This window comes from Pituophis catenifer, unplaced genomic scaffold (assembly GCF_029215685.1).
Source record: "Pituophis catenifer annectens isolate HBS135680 unplaced genomic scaffold, rPitCat1.0.hap2 SCAF_7, whole genome shotgun sequence".
NCBI classification, from domain to species: Eukaryota; Metazoa; Chordata; class Lepidosauria; order Squamata; family Colubridae; genus Pituophis; species Pituophis catenifer.
Genome location: NW_027256887.1, coordinates 1,898,888 through 1,920,097, shown reverse-complemented (window position 1 = coordinate 1,920,097; position 21,210 = coordinate 1,898,888). Strand labels below are relative to the sequence as shown.

Genomic DNA, 21,210 nt, shown 5'->3' with positions numbered 1-21,210 from the left:
TGCAGCATCCCCCGGGATGACGCGATCAAAAATTCAGAGGCTTGGCAACTGGCATGGACTTTTGACAGTTGTAGTGTCCCAGGGTCACGCAATCCCCTTTTTGCGACCTTCTGACATTTCCGATTCACAACAACCAGGTTACTAACTTAACGAATGGTGATTCGCTTAACAACAGCAGCAAGAAAGGTCGTAAAACGGGGCCAAACTCACTTAATAACCGTCTGGCTTAGCAACAGAATTTTTGGGCTCAAATTGCAGTCGTAAGTCGGGGACTATGTGTATAATCACTCATGGAAAATATATGCTTCTCTATCCGTGGAAATCTCAGAAGGAACAGAAACCGAACAAGATTTTCAGGAATCATGAGCTGGCTGATCTTCGCTGAGATCAATTATTTAAAGAGAAAAATTATGCAAGATGAGACAAATAGATTTCGTGTTCATAATGTAGACAACTTGCTGAGTTTCGTGCTAAAAGCAAAATTTAAATGGTCCGGACGATCCTTTAAAATAAATATATAAACAACCTTTTTAATTACGTTGGCCTGCAAGCGTAATGAAATTTAATGACTGCAACTTAGTGAAATGCAGATTTAATTAAGGATCATCTAACTGTTTTTCCATGCGTCGTCGGTCCAACCAGTTTTCCTTTCTGTCTTAACTCGAGCATTTGCTCACCTGTCGGTCCCTTAAGGAGAAAAGTGGGGTATAAACCAGATAAATAAACAAACGTTCACACTCATCTGCAGCCAGCTAATAAAACTGGATCCATTTCAATTAAATCCAGGCCTGCAGTGTATTAAGAGCCAAATCTGGCCTTTGGCCTCCCTATTTATAGGAGACGAACCGGACTGAGCCCATGGGTGGGGTCAAAAGCTTCATTTCCCACACTATTTTTTTAATTGCCTATTTTAACTCAACACGCAAGGGATTCCCCAGTTGATTCATTCTTCTATCTTCTGGAGAGGAAGGGCTGATTTATGTTATTTTATTCAAATGATTTAATAAGAGCAACAGAGGGAATTCAGATAGGATATCCACATCCTCTGAAAGGATTATGTTAGGCACAATTAGCCTTGCCCCTTAAGGGTAGGATTAGAAGCATCTCGGTTGCCCTCAACTTTCCAAATAGAAGAATGGATGGAAAGGGATGGGAGTCAGCAGAGAGGGCAAAATTGTCTGCTTCAATTAGAGAAAAGAACCCATCCGGATTTGCTTCTACTTGGAAACCGCTTCTGGACTTTGTGCTTGAGACAGGGGGGGGAAAACCAACATTGAGTTTTGCTGATTGTACAGTTGGTTGTTATAGAAATGGCTAGTATTTGTTAAAGTGGTGAAGTTAAAAAAATGAGGTTGTAATTTTATTCTGTAGTTACTATGCTGAAAAAGATTGGGCCTTTCTTTTCCTTTCCTTCTTTCCTTTCCTTTCCTTTCCTTTCCTTTCCTTTCCTTTCCTTTCCTTTCCTTTCCTTTCCCTCCCTTCCCTTCTGCCTTCCTTTCTACCTTCCCTTCTCTTCTTCCTTTCCTTTCCTTTCCTTTCCTTTCCTTTCCTTCCTCTTCCCTTCCCTTCTGCCTTCCTTTCTACCTTCCCTTCTCTTCTTCCTTCCCTTCCCTTCCCTTCCCTTCCTTTCCTTTCCTTTCCCTCCCTTCCCTTCTGCCTTCCTTTCTACCTTCCCTTCTCTTCTTCCTTCCCTTCCTTTCATTTCTTCCCTTCTTCCTTTCCTTTCCTTTCCTTTCCTTCCTCTTCCCTCCCCTTCTGCCTTCCTTTCTACCTTCCCTTCCCTTCTTCCTTCCCTTCCCTTCCCTTCCCTCTCCTTTCCTTTCCTTTCCTTTCCTTTCCTTTCCTTTCCTTTCCTTTCCTTTCCTTTCCTTTCCTTTCCTTTCCTTTCCTTTCCTTTCCTTCTTTCCTTTCCTTTCCTTTCCTTTCCTTCCTCTTCCCTCCCCTTCTGCCTTCCTTTCTACCTTCCCTTCCCTTCCCTTCCCTTCCCTTCCCTTCCCTTCCCTTCCCTTCCCTTCCCTTCCCTTCCCTCCCCTCCCCTCCCCTCCCCTCCCTTCCTTTCCTTTCCTTTCCTTTCCTCTCCTCTCCCTTCCCTTCCTCTCTCCCTCGACTTTTTCCTTTCCTTTTCCTTCCCCCTGTACCTAAGCCTCTCTTCCCCTTCCCTATTTTCCTGTCATCCTTATTTTCATAATTTGATAATTTTTAATAAAAAGTCTTTGAAAGGAAGCATCTTTGTTGCCTACCGCTTCCCGGAGACACAGCTTCTTCAGTTCCTCCAGGCGTTGGCGCAGCGTCTCCTCCAGGGCTTCTTGTCTGGATTTTAAGGCAGCCAGCATGTCTTTCTTGGCAGACTGAGAGCTGTCGGACTCCTGAGAACCTGTTGGGGAAACAACGAAGGCATTAAGGCAGCTGACCCTCCTCTGCAGCCAGGCGGGTGGCTTCTGGACGAGAAGCGGGACAACCAAACCGGACAGGTTTGGACCTGGACTCGTTTGAGCTGTGATGCTGGAGAAGGCTCCCGCGTCTTCTTTGGACAGCAAAGGTGACCCGCAAGCAAGCATTGGAGCGTATAACACCAGACATGCCACTGGGAGGCAAAAATCACAAAAGTCTCCCTTACTTTGGCCAAGTCGTACAAGGGAATTCACTGGAGAAAGCAATTGTGCTTGGAAGAGTTAGCAATAAAAGGAAACCAGGCCAGAAGTGGCTGGACACCATCAAAACCGAAACCAGCCAGAACATAGAACAACTCAAAGAAGTAGTGCAAGATCAGAAGATGAGGAGAGACCTGGCCAACAGAATTGCCCGGATTTGGAACAACTGAATGGATTAACATCATGGTCAGTTGCCCAAGTTCATCACCCGATCATTGTAAGTGGATGACTAGGAGAAGATATTCTCAGGCACCAAGGTTAGGAGCCTTGGTAGTACAGTGGTCTAAAGCACCCTGTTATTAAGACCAGCTGCCTGCAATTACTGCAAGTTCAAATCTCACCAGGCTCAAGGTTGACTCTGCCTTCCATCCTTTCTAAGGTAGGTTAAATGAGGACCCAGTTTGTGGGGGCAATAAGCTGACTTTGTATAAATATACAAAAGTATGAAGGCTATTGCTTAACGCATTGTAAGCCGCCCTGAGTCTCCGGAGAAGGGCGGCATATAAATCAAATTAAAAAAAATAATAAAAAAAAATAAACGAGGCTGGATTGTGCAAGATCAGACATGTGCAAGCTACAGATTTATCTTGGGTCACAAACACTCCTAAAGCAGGCCAACCATCACAATCTGCTTCTCTACAACTTGTCATTAGCAACTTTGGGTAAGCGGCATTAGAAGCTTGCAGCTGCATCTCATATAAGTACTGTAGCATTGTGCATTGAATTGGATATGCCCAGTCTAGAGAAAAGAAGACCTAGGGGTGACGTGATAGCAGTCTTCCAGTATTTGAGGGGCTGCCACAAAAAAGAGGGGGTCAAATTATTCTCCAAAGCACCAGAAGGCAGGACAAGAAACAATGGGTGGAAACTCATCAAGGAGAGACGCAACCTGGAATAAGGAGAAACTTCCTAACAGTGATGTTAGGATATGGTTTGAGCCTAACTAGTTGTCCAGGCAATATATGTGTACTGTAACTTTAATCTGTAAATGTATTATGTTACTTTAAAGGTATTCATTGTAATGCTGAGTCATGCTGTAATTAGGTAATGACTGGTTGTGAGAGTATTTAAGCAAGGTATTGTAACGTATTCAGTTTGATGATGAAGCTGATATGATATGCTACCAGAGTATGATATGCTACCATTGAGAGGAGTTGCTATCTGCTAATCATCGTTGGATGGATCTGCTACCATCGTGGTTTGTGAACCAGAGTGAGTTTGTTATTCTAACCAACTAATGTTTGTTTGGTAAGAAGATATCTGTAACTACTGGACTGATTTAACTGGCAAAGACTTGGAATTTGTTTAAAGACTATGAGATTGTTTTTTCTACTATAAAGTAAGCTTTTGATAAACCAGTTTGCATATCTCTTATTCATTGCTCTCAGCAACATTTCCTTGTGCATTTACTCTGCTGGTTGGTAACACAACAACAATATCCTTAACAAGTGAGAACAAATAACCAGTGGAAGAGCCACCAGAAGTTGTGGGTTCTCCATCACTGGAGGAGTTTAAGAAGAGACTGGACAACCAGTGGTATAAGATCTCCTGCTGGAGCAAAGGGTTGGACTAGATGACCTCCAAGGTCCCTTCCAGGTCTGTTCTGATTGATTGGTCAAAAGCATCCATGTCTTTTGACTCAAATTGGGTTTACAGCAGCAATCTTATCGCACACCCCACTGCGATAACCGAAGCAGGCCTTGTATGTAAGTTGCCCTTCCATGATTAGGGACATGGAGTTAGGAGGAATCTTCTCGTCGGGATGTGGTGCCCATGGAAAACCGCCTGGCACCTTCAAGCATTCGCACAACAGGAATGTGAGAATCCTGAGGGAGGCTAGATGTGCATTCCCCGACATGAAAACATTTTGTATTTTATGTTTTCTGAGTTGTGCAGGACAGGGTTGAAGCAAACATAGGAACATTCCACTTTGAGATAGCAATGTTTCCGGCAAGCTCAAAATAGGAAACAGGAAAACCGGAAGCCCATCAGCAGCCGTTCAGGAAGGTCAGAATTCAGCAAGATGGAGTGGTGATCCTTTGACATCAAAATGTTTTGCAACTCTCGGCCAAACTGACATCAGCAAGAGGAAGTTGACCGGGCTGGTGGCTTCAGCTCTTAAATAATACTTCTTTGCTAGTCTCTTACTCACAGCCTCTTCACCTTCCCACTCCATGTTCAGAAGTTATTAATTGTGGTCTGTTGGACTCCCTTAGGGTTCCCCAACAGAAGGATTTCAAATTAAAACACCCACACCAGTTGAGCAAGGGCTTAATGATATTGTAATACTGAAGGGGTGGCATCTTTTTGTCGTGCAAAGGTGCATTAGGAGTGTGATAGCACAAGTGGACTCACGCAAAAAAACCCGATGAGCAGTTGATATTTGATCTGTCAGTTCATTCTCTAAAGTAAACTATTTTTAACTCTTGGCAACTTTAAGATGAATGGATTTCAATTCCCAGAATTCCCCAGCTAGCCGTGCTGCCTGGGGAATTCTGGGAATTGAAGTTCCACACATCTTAAAGTTACCAAGGTTGAGGAATATTGTTTTAACTTCCCTACAGCTCCCTCCCCCAATCACGTCAATTTTTAGACATCTGAGTGCATTCCTGAATAAATCTGAGCCCTCGCTGTCTGCCATTTTTAATTTTTTTTTTTAGCACAAGTTAGATAGAAAACATATTCCTTTCATGCTGAAAAACAGATGATGGTTCTTAATAGGAACATGATTTGTAAAATGACAACTTTCCAAGAACCTGAAAGAAATAAATGAAACTCAAACAGGTCACACCTTCTGTTCATATGCTGCTATAAAATACACAGAATAATCTATGTATTTGTGCTAATAGTCTTGATTTATTGGAAGGCATCACTTATCAACTGGTTTGTAGGCCATCATATGAAGACCAGGAATCTTAGATATAGATATACCATAGATAGATAGATGATAGATAGATAAAGATGGATGGATAGATAGATAGATAGATAGATAGATAGATAGATAGATAGATAATAGTAGGTAGGTATTCAGCAGGTTCTGATCAGTTCTGGAGAACCAGTAGCAGAAATTTTGAGTAGTTCGGAGAACCGGTAGATATTGCCTCTGCTGGCCCTGCCCCCATCTATTCTCTGCCTCCTGAGTCCCAGCTGATTGGGAAGAAATGGGGATTTTGCAGTAACCTTCCCCTGGAGTGGGAAGGGAATGGAGATTTTACAGTATCCTTCACCTGCCACGCCCAGAGAACCGGTAGTAAAATTTTTTGAATCCCACCACTGGGTAGGTGGATGGATGGATGGATGGATAGATAGATGATAGGTAGGTAGGTAGGTCGATGGATGGATGGATAGGTAGGTAAATAGATGATCGGTATGGATGAATAGATGGATAGGTAGATAGGTAGGTAGGTGGATAGATAGATAGATAGATAGATAGATAGATAGATAGATAGATAGATAGATAGATTTCAAGGGGAGGAATATTTGTAATATATACTTCATTTTTTTGCTTAAAGAAAACTGATGTTTATATTCCCTGCAAACTTTCTTAAAACGGAGAGGTTTTTTTGCCACTCATTCTGCGATCAGCCAATCCCTAATTTGACTGTAGATGTTTACTCAGCCCCCGTCCTCGCAAGAGCGAAGGGCTCCTGAAGAAAGAATACCAGATAGGACGAGAGGTTTGAAGAGCAGATGAAAGAAACGTGTCTCCGCGGAAGCGGACAGAACAATAGCCCAGAAAGAAGGAAAATATCCCAGCATCAGCCAGATGACATCACTAGAGTCCAGATGTGCAACCTACCGTGGCCTCTTTAATGGAGTTGCTATTTAAAGATGCGTTTTGTACACATCTCACGCCACGCACAATTAATGCAGCAATCCAGGTGCATCCCTTGCAGGATTCCAGCTGACCAAAATCTAACAAGAGTTGGATGGCACCTTGGAGGTCTTCCAGTCCAACCCCCTGCTGAAGCAAGAGACCCTACAGCCATGATGGTGAACCTGTGGCACGCAGAGCCATATCTGTGGGCACACGAGCATTGCTCCAGCGCGCCGGCCAGCTAATTTTTGGGTCTTCTGGGCCCACCAGAAGTCAGGAAATGGGCTGTTTCTGGCCTCTGGAAGGCCTCCGGGGTGTGTGTGGGGAAGGCCATTTTAACCCTCCCCAGGCTCCAAGAAAGCCTCTAGAGCCTGGGTAGGGCGAAAAATGGGACTACTGAGCCCACCGTGACAAAAGCGTGGGGAGCATAGAGCATGCGGGGGGCGGGCAGGGGGCACTGAATTATGGGTGTGGGCGTGCATGCGTGTGACCCCCCCGGATTCCCCCTGCTTTTGGCACGCGACGGCAAAAAGGTTAGCCACCACTGCCCCATACTATTTCAGACAAATAGTTGTCCAATCTCTTCTTAAAAACCTCCAGTGTTGGAGCATTCACAACTTCTGGAGGCAAGTAGTTCCACTGATTAATTGTTCTCACTGTCAGGACATTTCTCCTTAGTTCTAGGTTGCTTCTCTCCTTGGTTAGTTTCCACCCGTTGCTTCTTGTCCTGCCCTCAGGTGCTTTGGAGGATAGCTTGACTCCCCCTTCTTTGGGGCAGCCCCTGAGATATTGGGAGACTGCTATCATGTCTCCCCTTAGTCCTTCTTTTCATCAGACTAGACATACCCAGTTCCTGCAACCGTTCTTCATATGTTTTAGCCTCCAGTCCCCTAATCCTCTTTCTTGCTCTTCTCTGCACTCTTTCTAGAGTCTCCACATCTTTTTTTTTTATATCGTGGTGACCAAAACTGGATGCAGTACTCTAGGTGTGGCCTTACCAAGGCTTTATAGAGTGGTACATCCATCTGGAAACCTTCGTTGAGTTGCAGCCCAGGGACTGCTGGATGGTTTCTCTCTCTCTCTCTCTCTTTTTTTTTGCTTTAATTTATATGCCGCCCTTCTCCAGAGACTCAGGGCGGCTTACAATGCGTTAAGCAATAGCCTTCATCCTTTTGTATATTTATAAAAAGTCAGCTTATTTCCCCCACAAACTGGGTCCTCAATTCACCTACCTTAGAAAGGATGGAAGGCTGAGTCAACCTTGAGCCTTGGAGAGATTTGAACTTGCAGTAATTGCAAGCAGCAGATGTTAATAACAGTGCTTTAGTCCACTGTACTACAGGCTCTTGATTCACTGTCCCAGGAAGTCACCGACGAATGGAATGTCACCACCAAGAGCCAATATCTTACAACTCTCGACTCACAAATAGGATTTCCTACGCAGCGTAAGGCCCAAGATAACGGCTGAGAAACCATCTGGACTTACTCAGCACAGGATACGCATATTATTTCTCTCCCTCTCTCTCTCTCTCTCTTGTGCTTGTCTGCAGCCTTGGCAACGGCACACAACCGGTGTTATTCATCAAGCCAGAGGCTTCCCATATTTCAGGAAGTTCACGTCCAAGGTTTGGCGATGAGAAACGATCGCCCACTGGATAACACCCAGGAGGAAATTCCCACCGGGATGCCTAGAGCCAGCTGAAATGTTAAGGGAGGCTCTCTTGCAAAGAAACCCACAAAAAGCATTGAAACGATGCGTGCGACCAGCTTCAGAATACTGCACCGATTGTGAGTTATTTGCATTGAGTTGCGGGTTTCCTTTTAGCCCAAAACACAACATATTGCACAGGTAATCCTCGATTTACAGCAGTTCATTTAGTGACCGTTTCGAAGTTACGACAACACTAAAAAAAGGGATTAATGACCTTTTCTCACACTTACGACCGTTGCAGCATCCCCAGTGTCATGGGATCAAAATTCAGGTACTTGACAACTGATTCGTATTTATGACGGTTGCAGTGTCCCGGGGTCACGTGATCCACTTTTACGACCTCCTGACAAGCCAGGCCAATGGGAGAAGCCAGATTCACTTAACAACCGTGGGATTAATTTAACAACCGCAGCGATTCACTTAAACAACAGTGACAAGAAAGGTCATAAAACGGCAAAATTCACTGAACAACTGTCTCGCTTAATGACATAAATGGGCTTAATTGTGCTTGTGAGTCAAGGATTACCTGCAGCAACTCACTTAATAACTGTGACAAGAAAGGACATAAAACGGAGCAAAAGTCGCTCAGCAACCGTCTAACTTAGCGACAGAAATTTTGGGCTCAATTGTGGTTGTAACTCAAGGAACATTCTCCTATGTATAGAAAAACAAAGGGCACTGAAAACAACATTTGTCTTTGAGTAAAATACGACTGACGGTAGAACTAAAGTTGGGCAGATCAGGGGTGAAATGTAAAATTTGTTACTACTGGTTCTGTGGGCGTGGCTTGGTGGGGAGGGGGGAGTAATGTGACTGGGTGGGCGTGGCCAACTTTTTTTTTTTAACTTTTAAAAGCATTTTTTCTACAACCTTAAGAGGTTGCAGAAAAAAATGCTTTTAAAAGCCTCTGACGATCAGGCAACTCAGCTGGGATCACCAGAGGCTTTTAAAGGCATTTTTTTTTCCTGCAACCTCTTTGGCTGAAGAGGTTGCAGAAAAAAATGCTTTTAGAAGCCTCTGACGATCCCAGCTGAGCCGTGCGATCATCAGAGGCTTTTTTTTTTTTACTTTTAAAAGCATTTTTTAGGCCAAAGAGGTTGTAGAAAAAATGCTTTTAAAAGGAAAAAAAACAGCCTCTGATGATCGCGCGGCTCAGCTGGGCATGGGGGATGGGCAGCGATGTTTGCTACCGGTTCTCCAAACCACCTGCCGCCATCGCTACCAGATCGGGCAATTCGGTCCGAACCGGGAGCATTTCACCCCTGGACAGATCCTTTTATTATAAATGCTGCTCTCTGCAAATGTTCACTCAGGTTTACACCATATTTGTTAAACGTTCTTTTACGCTTAAGACCAAGTTCCTTTGTGCAAAGCTCACGAGACTAATTTAGGCTTCATATGTACCTAGGCTTGGCTGGAAAACCCAAATTTGCCATTCAAAATGTAGAGGTTACTTCAGAACTGGACATTTCGAGTAAATTCCCCATTCTCTTTATTTTTTTTGCAACAGATGGTTGCATATTTGCATCCCTGATCTACTGTTCGTGCAGAACCTATTACACCCTGGCAAAAAATGTGTGAAATAATTTTAAAGTCCCATTATGCACCCTGTCATTCAAGCGGTGGATTTATGTCTGGGAATCCAGTCCCGTGTCTTTAAATAACTTGATGACGAGATTCTAATCTTTTTCTAGAAGCAGCTGCGTTTCTCTCAACTTGGATTGGAGTCAAGAAAAGAAGAGGCGGTAATATCGGGAGAATATGGAAGAAAGTTAGAATTATTATCCTTCATTCAATTGAGCTCTACCCACCTCTAGAAATAATAATAATAATAATAAAAAGACTTTAGCCTTGCTAAAACCAATTCACTAAAATGGCAAACACATTAATAGCACAACTGGTGATCGCACTTTCAACTGGGAAACTGAGCATCTATTAGACCCAGCCAAGTCCAAAAACTTTAGAGAGAATTCCTGGAAGTCTGGCATTCAGAGACATCGGCCATCAACAAACACACAGAGATAAACAAGATCTACACACTATTCAAAAGAGACAATCAAAAGGCTAAAAAGGAAGCAAAAAGGCCAACAAGACCTCCTTCCCAGCAAATCAACATCCAGATGAGCAGAGATTAACACCATCTTTTTATCTGGCTCACAATGCGAACCGTAAATTACATTTGTGCCCTGTCCCTTTGCTTTGTTATTTTCCTCCAAATCTGTAGTTTTTTTTTTTAAATCAAATCATACCTTCTTGAGTTTAATACACTGAGAGCACCAAAGACAAATTCCTTGTGTGTCCAATCATCACTTGGCCAATAAAAAATTATATTCTATGATAATAGAAGTGCAGAGTTTTTGGTTTGCCTTTTGACACCCGTCAATCCTCTTTTATTTAAAATTAATAGACAAGAGGAAACATAACACATCCTACTTTGGGTTCCTGAATGGAAGTCAGGATAAAAATCTAATAAGTCACCAATAACAGGATTCAAACTTACCAAATAAGGGTCTGACCGGGGGCGAAAAGGGGGCAGCTAAGGTGAACTTTATCAATGTCTGGAATTCGATCAACAAAACAACTCACATTCCTCACGGCACTTCCTGGGCTTCCCTTATCTTGTTTAAACAATCGAGAGGAGGGTAGTGTCAAAATAAACAAACGGAAAAGGCACCGATCAGCTTGCAAACAAACCCACAGATTGTTTGCGGCACCCCTGAAGGAAGACCGGGGGGAGGGGGGGAAACACTTCCCTTGAGAGGCTCAAAGGAGAACAAACTGGAATGCAGATTAGTTTGAGCTAACTGGTCAATGATCAGGGAAAGAAACAGAAATAGGATAGGGATAGGATAGAATGCAGAATAGAATAGAATAAGAATAGAGTAAGAGTAAGAGTAAGAGTAAGAGTAAGAGTAAGAGTAAGAATAAGAATAGAATAGAATAGAGTAGGAGTAGAGTAGAGTAGAGTAGAGTAGAATAGAATAGGAGTAGAGTAGAATAGAATAGAATAGAATAGGAGTAGAATAGAGTAGAGTAGAGTAGAATAGAGTAGAATAGGAGTAGAGTAGAGTAGAGTAGAGTAGAGTAGAATAGAGTAGAATAGAGTAGAATAGAATAGAATAGGAATAGGAATAGGAATAGGAATAGGAATAGGAATAGGAATAGAATGTAGATTATAGAATAGAACAGAATAGGTTTATTGGCCAAGTGTGAGTGGACATGCAATGAATTTGTCTCCAGTGCAGAAGCTCTCAGTGTACATACAAACAACAAAGTGATCCAAGAAGCTTCTTCAGTGAAGAAGTTTCTTAGATGAGAAGCAAAACATTTTCAAGGGGAAAAAAAAAACCCAGGAAAATCCAGTTGCCTTTTTTGGGGAAAAAAACCCCACCTTTGGGACAACCATGACTTGGATGATTGAGAATCTCCATAGACGTTGGTTGTAATGGACATCTTAAAAAACAACAGCAGGTTGTTTCTACGCTATGCTACGCAATACTAGGATATATGCATAGGATAAAGATCCTATGCTAGGATCTTTCTACCCACCTGCCATCCTATCACCAACACCAAGTATTTCCTGCCACCCAAAACCCGCCCCCCAGAGTTGGCAGGATATGGCCGATCCGAAACCACATCCTTCAACTGCTACATCTGGAAGCAAAGCAGATGTTCCCTCTTTGGGAGCTGCTCCATCGTCTTCCCCATGTCCGATCTCCTGCTTTCCTCTCCATCCAGGGCAAGAGGGAGTTGCTAACATCTGGACCATAGCAGCTGATGCCTCTTCCATCTTGGCACGGCAGCCAACAACACGCCCGCCTGCAGTCTTCCCTTTTTAGAGACTCTGTTCCAATGTTTACAACTTCCAACACGGGCCAACTAACCAACTAACGGTGGGAGCTTGTTTGTATCCTAGTTACCACAAAACGTTCCCCCCCCAGTTTATTCAGAACTGCCTTGATTGCGTTTCTCTTTCGGTTCAGCAGAACTGAATTCTTCAAAGATAAGAGTAGAAAAACCACTCCCATGTTTCAGTTATAGAAAGTTTAGGTTTGTATTTTAATGCTTTTCTTAAAAAGAGAACATTATGTGCAGTTATTCTGGATGCAGAATAACAATGGACTGAATAAAAACAAAATTGATTGACCAAAGTTTATGGCCATTACTTGTTCTCCCAAAAGAACATGCTGTTCTTTCCCCTTAAAGGCACCGACTTCAGAGGATAATCAGAACTGCAGGCTACCAACCTGCCTTCCATGGAGGACCTGTCTACTGCACGAGTCAAAAAGAGGGCTGTGAAAATATTTGCAGACCCCTCGCATCCTGGACATCAACTCTTTCAACTCCTACCCTCAAAACGATGCTATAGAGCACTGCACACCAAAACAACTAGACACAAGGAGAGTTTTTTCCCCAACGCCATCACTCTGCTAAACAAATAATTCCCTCAACACTGTCAAACTATTCACTAAGTCTGCACTACTATTAATCTTCTCATCATTCCCATCACCCATCTCCTCCCACTTATGACTGCATGGCTGTAACCTTGTTGCTGGTATCCTTACGATTTATATTGACTGTTTCCCTATAACTATCATTAAGTGTTGTACCTTATGATTCTTGACGATTGTATTTTTTCTTTTATGTACACCGAGAGTGTATGCACCAAGACAAATTCCTTGTGTGTCCAATCACACTTGGCCAATAAAGAATTCTATTCTATTCTATTCTATTCTATTCTATTCTATTCTATTCTATTCTATTCTATTCTATTCTATTCTATTCTATTCTATTCTATTCCATTCCATTCCATTCCATATTTTCTATCCTATCCTATCCTATCCTATCCTATCCTATCCTATCCTATCCTATCCTATCCTATCCTATCCCTATTTCATTCTATTCTATTCTATTCTATTCTATTCTATTCTATTCTATTCTATTCTATTCTATTCTATTCTATTCTATTCCATTCCATATTTTCTATTCTATTCTATTCTATTCTATTCTATTCTATTCTATTCTATTCTATTCTATTCTATTCTATTCTATTCTATTCTATTCTATTCTATTCTATTCTATATTTCAAAGAGATAGAATAAATTGTTAGTTTTCTTCCTACTGATACCCAAACATATATTTTCTGGACTGAGGATCTAACTCGGGCACCAAAACTCCAGAGGGAATCTCAAAATTTTAATCAAAACCAGAGGAGATTTCCAAATAAGGATTTTAGTGTTTAAACAAGAAACACACTCTCTAAGCCGCCCTGACTTCTGGCAGGCCATCTTCTCAGCAGTATAATATTTGCTTTGGTGGCTGATGGCTACCCCTGCTTTGAACTGACCAACCCCTCTTGGAGGTCTCAGGAAAAAAAAGACTGAAGATAGATGCAGATACCAGCACTAATGGGGAGAAACATAGTAAGGTAGTCCTTAACTTACGACCACAATTGAGCCCAAAATTTCTGATGCTAAGTGAACCGTCTTTTAAGTGAGTTTTGCCCCATTTTACGACTTTCCTTGCCACCGTTGTTAAGTGAATCACTGCAGTTGTTAAGTCAGTAACCTGGTTGTTGAGTAAATCTGGCTTCCCCATTGACCTTGCTTGCCAGAAGGTCGCCAAAGGGGAATCATGTGACCCCGGGACACTGTGACTGTCACAAATATGAGTCTTGATAAACACAAACATGATAACTCTGAATCACGGTCCGAAAGGTATCCGAACAAACAACATTCACCAATTTGTGTCACATAAAAAAAGGTGTTTAAGGGCCAGTGCTCAGATAGACGAGCCCAACTCAAAGCGCACTGATGACGTCTCCTCGAATGGTGACAAAACATTTGCAACCAAATTGCCAAGCTTAGAGCTCAGATCAACCGCCTGCAGTTCTTACGTTGCCCATTACAATAAAGTTTTTAGCGCTTAAGTTGCTCTCTAGCTGAAACCTTCTTAGCCACTGTGAAAATAAATAGATTTTTAGCTGTTGGGCGGGTTTACTTTTCCTTCCCCTGCTTTTGAGATATAGTAAAGGGAATGGTTCCCCTCATGCATATGTGCTAGTCGTTCTTGACTCTAGGGGGCGCTGCTCATCTCTGTTTCAAAGCCGAAGAGCCAGCGCTGTCCGAAGACGTCTCCGTGGTCATGTGGCCGGCATGACTCAACACCAAAGGCGCACGGAACGCTGTTCCCTTCCCACTAAAGATGGTCCCTATTTTTCTACTTGCATTTTTTACCTGCTTTCGAACTGCTAGGTTGGCAGAAGCTGGGACAAGTCACGGGAGCTCACCCCGTTACGCGGCACTCGGGATTCGAACCGCTGAACTGCCGACCTTTCGATCGGCAAACTCAGCATCTTAGCCCCTGAGCCACCGTGTCCCTTTTGAGACATAAGAGATGCACAAATAGGGAGGTCACAAGAGTGCAGAGCTAGAGCCAAGCTGCCACAAACACAGGAACACCCTCTATCACTACCACTATGTATACAGCCACAACTCTTCATACAAAGTGACCTCACGCTCTATCACAACAATTTACCTTATATGGCAACCTGTACGTAGTAAATCCTTCTTCCGTGCTTGGAGGGCTAAATAACAAGCTGAAAGCTTAACTTTAAGGCGAAAAGAGTTTTATTTCGGTTTGTTTTGATCCCTGCTTGGAACGCTTTGCCAAAAAGGAATTCTTAACTGGTTTCCTAATCTCACTTCCTCTTACGCTGAACATTTATACTTGGACCGTCAAAAGCCACTCACTCTCAACTCACAAATGAAGACCCATTACCCGTATAGAATTTCACTAAATTGCTTTTCCACTCTCAATATTTAGACTGCAGCACCAGAATCACACAGTTCGAGCCATCCAGGATAACCCATGGTTTAATTCAAGACACCGGTGGTACGTTCACAACAACCGGTTGTCCTACTGGACTTCAACATGACAGAGCTCTTATGCCATCTCCAGTGGCAATTTGTTCCCCTGTCAAACTGCAGCTCTCATCAGAACCCTTAAATATTTGATGGGTGCTATGACAGCTCCTTCTCTGAAGTGTAGGATGGAATTTATCATCTGGCTCAGCCAGCGTAACTTGTTGGCTGTGTTTTAAGAGAGACAGAAGTGCAGTTCCTGTGGCTAATGAGAACTAAATTTAGGACACTACACAGATACTCAGTTTCTTGTTCCCAACTGTTCAGTCAATAAAGCCCTCAGGAGGAATGGTAGAGACTGAGAAGGGTAGAATTAGTAGCAACTAATCAAGGAGAGAAGCAACTTAGAACTAAGGAGAAATTTCCTGACACTTGGAACAATTAACCAGTGGCACAACTTGCCTCCAGAGGTTGTGAATGGAGGTTTCCAAGAAGAGATTGGATAGCCATTTCTCTGAAGTGATGTAGGGTTTCCTGCCTAAGCAGGAGGTTGGACTAGAAGACCTCCAAGGTCCCTCCCGACTCTGCTATTCTAATTTTCTAATTTACTTTATTTTCCAATTTCTTGTGGGTACGATTACGAAGGGCTTGGAGTCCAGACAAACAATACGAAATGCAGACTATGGAGGCTGAAGATGCTGAACCTAGAAGAGCAGTAGCTAACTTGGGGTCCAAAAATCAGGAAGCAGCTCTTCTGACTGAGCCGTCTTATTAAAATGGCAGATGCTTTCACCAGCTAAAGCTCACTTCATCGAATACGTTGAGCGGCTGGACGGATGCAAGGTTTAAGTTGGAAAGGAGGACATGGGGAAGGGAAGGGAAGTCGGTTGCACTGATGCAGATTGTATGAGGGAGAGACTGCACTTCTCAAGGTCCATGTGCTAAAATCCGTTGGGAAGGTTGAGGGCTTCTGAGGTGGCCTGAAACCTTTTGAGATAGACTGACCTTTGGCAATCTCTTGCTCAAGGCTGTTTTTCATGTCTGGTTTTCTCCCCCCAAAACAGTGGCTTTGAGGTATGTAGCAGGGTGTCATGGGGATTTAAATACTCTGATAAGGTACTTGTAATCTCTCTCACATGCAACTCTGCATCATCAGAGAAGAGCAACAAAGATGATTAGGACTTCGGAGTCTAAAATACACAAAGAACAGCTACAGGAATTGGATGTGTCTAGTTTAATGAAAAGAAGGACCAGGGGTGACGTGATAGCAGTCTTCTAATACTTGAGGGGCTGCCCCAAAGAAGAGGGAGTCAAGCTACTCTCCAAAGCACCAGAAGGCAGGCAAGAAACAATGGATGGAAACTCATCAAGGAGAGAAGCAACCGGTCAGGATCGAACTGCTGGCAGTCGGCAGAATTATCCTGCAATTCTTGCATTCTAACCACTGGGTCACCTGAGCTCTATCTAAGTATTATTACAGCCAGTTCTTGGGCATTTTTGTTGAAGAAGTTGAAGAACCAACCAAAAAGGGACTTACCTGATGACAAAAGGCTCCCACTGCTGCCGCTGATAATCTTCCCTTTGCTTCCCATGTTGGCTAGTTTGGAGGTCTTCAGCGTTCCAGTTTCCGTCAAGTCAATGGCGATTTCACTCAGGCTTCTAGTCGCGTGGATTTTGGACTGAGGAGAAAGGAAACGAAGACATCCGTGACTAAGAAACAGAAACCTTCTCTTGGATATTTCCTTCGGTGGGTCATCAGAAGATTTCAGCACCAACATCTTATCACCTATGCATGACAGTTTGTCAAAAGGAGGAAGAACCTCATGCTCCTCCCCAAAATAACTGAGGAGAGTCTTCTGCATGACCCTGGTGCTAAATACATGTTGAAAGACCTGAGGTGATTAAATCATGATGATGATGTTGATGACTTCTTAACAAAATCATTGAATCCGATTACACTACCAAAATCACATGAATGTCTAAGTGACCTAATTGATCTCCACTCATGCCCAACACCCAGAAAGTTTCACAAGTTCCATCCAATACACAAAATGAATGAGTCAGGGTCTAAGATAGCGGGTTTTTTTTTCAAACTTGGCAACTTTAGGAGGTATGGATATCAACTCCCAGAAGTCAACTCCTGGAAATTTTCAACTCTGGGACTTGAAATCCACACATCTTAAAGGTGTCAAGTTTGAAATACGCTGGTTTAAGACAACCAATTCAGAGAAAGCTACTGTAGTTTCTTAAGCCGTGCTCCTAAATGTTGACAGAACCTATCATTGATTATTAATGATAATAATTATTATAATAAAAAATATTAATTATTTTTTTGTTTGCTAAAGATGCATTTTTATAATCTGTATACTGCACGAGTCAAAAAGAAAATATCTACAGACCCCTCACATTCTGGACATCAACTGTTTCAACTCCTACCCTCAAAATGACGCTATAGGGCACTGCACACCAGAACAACTAGACACAAGGACAGTTTTTTCCTGAACGCCATCACTCTGCTGAACAAATAATTCCCTCAACACTGTCAAATAATTTACTACGACTGTATTACTATTATTCTTCTCTTCCTTACTATTACCTATCTCCTTTTCTACTCATGACTATAACCATGTTTCTTGTAGTATTTGTGATGCATTTTTCAATGTCCAGTTGACTGAGTTTCATGTTTAATGAATAAAGTACATAAAGGAGGAGGAGGAGGAGAGGAGGAAGAGGAAGAAGAAGAGGAAGAAGCAGGAGGAGGAGGAGGAGGAGGTGAAGGTGGTTGATACCTAGGACCATTAGCCCCAGTCAATAGCATTTGTGATGGATTTTTGAATGTCCAGTTGACTGAGTTTCATGTTTAATGAATAAAGTAAATAATAATAATAATAATAATAATAATAATAATAATAATAATAATAATAATAATAATAATAATAATAATAATAATATGATACCTAGGACGCTGGCAGCAACCCGTATCAACCATTAGCACCAGTCAATGGTATTTGTGATGCATTTTTAAATGTTCAGTTAACTGAGTTTCATGTTTAATGAATAATAATAATAATAATAATAATAATAATAATAATAATAATAATCCTGGAATAAGTGAAAAGATCTACAAAAGGTGAAAGATTATAATGACCTGAAGGAAGGCATTGGAAAATAATGTCACATTTGCTGCTGTTCCTGGGTTAATAATCTTAGAAGAGTGATTTGATAGGATGGCACTGAGAAAAATTGACAATAAACACCTCCTCTCTATTTACTTAGGAGTAAATCCTAGAATGTTTTTTCTGGCTTCCTTCCAATGAGCTGAACTCTGAATTCTCAAACGTGTTTGCAATGCAGGAATGTGCAACTTTTGGGAATATTTTGACTCATATTCACTGAATGTTTCGTCCACAGAGGTACAATGCTTAAATTTTCTGCAGATTCATTACGGAAGCAGTTTTTTTTAAAAAACAACAAAAATAAAACAGATGCCTTTCTTATTCTCCATACGGCTTTGGGTCCTGCAGGGTTGACTTCGCTGTGCCATTGTTAATTGTTTCGATCTCTGGTGTGGAACGAGAAACGGGATACGAGCCCAACGTAAAAGTGAGGCATTCTCCCCAGCTTGGAAAATGGATCCGGAGGCTCACACTTCACAGAATCTATTCACTCCTGTCACCAAAAAAAAAAAAAAAGGGCTACTACCTCCCTTGTCAAAACATAAGTTGCTTCCTGCTTTCGCCATTTATCTTCGTCTGACAAGGAATCCCTTGGGCTGCTAAGAGGAGAGAGGGTTCCTGCCACATATGTGGACTCTCTACTTCCAGGACAGAAGGCCGTTTACTCGGGTTTAAAGGACAAAGGAAAACCGTTCTGGGAATTAATAATAAAAAGAAAAAAGAAAGGAAGGAAGAAAGAAAGAAAGAAAGAAAGAAAGAAAGAAAGACAGAAAGAAAGAAAGAAAGAAAGAAAGAGAGAGAGGGAGGGAAGAAGGAAGGAAGGAAAGGAAGGAAGGAAGGAAAATTAATGTGAGGTAAAGGAGATACATGTGCAAGAAATAACATTTCTTCTTTTTTCCTCTGGATGAAAACTGCATCCTAATTTCTTACAATTGCTTTGGAAACCTTTTGATTGAAAACTAGGATGAACTTTTTAAATAAAGGCCAGTTTATTTTAAAAGAAAGAGAGAAAAGAAAGAGAAAGAAAGAGAGAGAGAGAGAGAGAGAGAGAGAGAGAGAGAGAGAGAGAGAGAGATGGATGGAAAGAAACAAAGAAACGAAGGAAGGAAGGAAGGACGGAAGGAAGGAAGGAAGGAAGGAAGGAAGGAAGGAAGGAAGGAAGAGATAAATGGGTGGCTAATAAATTTTATATATGAAAGAAAGAAAGAAAGAAAAGAAAGAGAAAAGAAAGAAAGAAAAAAGGAAGGAAGGAAGGAAGGAAGGAAGGAAGGAGAAAGATGGGTTACCAATAAATTTTATATAAGAAAGAAAGAAAGAAAGAAAGAAAGAAAGAAAGAAAGAAAGAAAGAAAGAAAGGAAGGAAGGAAGGAAGGAAGGAAGGAAGGATCAGATGCAGCCCAGGAATTTAAGTCAACAACTGAGCAATGACCACTGCATTGTCCAAATATGCCAACATGCTTCTTTGACATCCTTGCTAGAGAATGGTGTTTGGGCACTACACGTAGTGCACAACTTACAACTGTTGGTTTAGTGACTGTTCGAAGTTACAACTGCACTGGAAAAAATAATCTAACGACCATCGCAGCCTCCAACATGTTTTCTAACAATCGCTGATTTTTGAACAATACCTGTCGATGTTTAAATCAGCCATAAATAATTACGATTGTGATAATTACTTAGGTTCTTTGTTACAGTTTTCATTCCTCTCAATTCCGGCTTGGAAAAAAAAATATTTTGCGCAGGGCTAAACAAATACCAAAATTCCAGGTCTCAATTATAAACATCACCTTTGAAGAAAAAACAGCCACTAAAAAGGAATTTCCTTCCCAACGTGGACGGATTCATTACTAGCCGGATGATGGAGTCAAGGTGATGAATGGTGGTTTACGGGAGCCTTTTGAAACCCAACTCCTCCAATAAAAGATTTTAATTATTTCTCAGGGCAAAATGGTTTCCTTCAATATGGGGTCGTCTATAAATCTCATGGTCCGTGTGCCCGTTCCAGATGTCTCTCATTGAAAAAACATTTTAAATATTTAAAGCAACTCTTTCCCAAGTCTGCCAAGCCGTTTTGAAGGATTTCATTAAAAAAATGAGCTTCCAGCCAGTTTCATTTTAAAAACCTACAAAGGATTCCTAGTCCTCATTGTGTGCGTCCTTTCAGATAGACTTTCCTTACTTAAAAGTTCTATCTCCAATAAGGAAAAAAAAAACTTATAATAGGCAATTCTTATATAAAAATCATACTGTATTTCCCAGTTAGCTTTAAGGAGCCTGGATAGCTCTGCAAACTAAGCACTGTAATTTAATACCAGCTGTCTGCAATTAAAGTAAGTTCGAATCTTGCCAGGCTCAAGGTTGACTCAGCCTTCCATCCTTTCTAAGGTAGGTAAATTGAGGACCCTGTTTGGGGGGGCAATAAGCTGACTTGGTATAAAATATACAAAAGTATGAAGGCTATTGCTTAACGCATTGTAAGCCGCCCTGAGTCTCCGGAGAAGGGCGGCATATAAATCAAATTAAAAAAAAAAAAAGAACACTTTTATTTCCTAAAAATAGGAGTCTGAAAATGAACTTCTGAAAGCCAAAAGAGGGGGGGAAATCCTATATATACATTTACTACAAAAAGAACAAATATCAATGATTTTGAATATATAATTGGCAACATTAAAACTGCTTTATCAGGTATCAGTGACTTCCTATTCTAAATTAAACCGCCACAAGTTCAAGGTAGCAAGTAATAAATAAATACACCAGTAAGTTCAAGATATTCATAACTGATTGTCTCTTGAGTCTGAAATCGCCAGTTATAAATTCATCCACTATAAATAAAAATTTATTTGTGACCGTTACTTAGGTTCTTTGTTACAGTAAAAGTTCTCATTCCTCTGAATTACTACTGAAAAAAAAAATACCGGTGGTGCTATCAGAGATTTATTTCACTTGGGCTAAACAAATATCAGGACTGCTATTATTTTTTTAAAAATGGCCA

At 41.6% G+C, this 21,210-nt stretch overlaps 1 protein-coding gene across 1 annotated transcript in view; it reads right to left on the bottom strand.

The window, feature by feature from the left end:
- FRMD4A (FERM domain containing 4A) overlaps window positions 1–21,210 on the bottom strand; it is a 196,078-nt gene that overhangs the window by 25,928 nt on the left and 148,940 nt on the right. The window contains exons 14-15 of the mRNA XM_070947795.1: window positions 16,580–16,721; window positions 2,241–2,374 (exon numbers count right to left, since the gene is read on the bottom strand). Of these exons, the coding sequence (XP_070803896.1) occupies window positions 2,241–2,374; window positions 16,580–16,721 (276 nt within the window). The remainder of the gene's footprint in view (window positions 1–2,240; window positions 2,375–16,579; window positions 16,722–21,210) is intronic.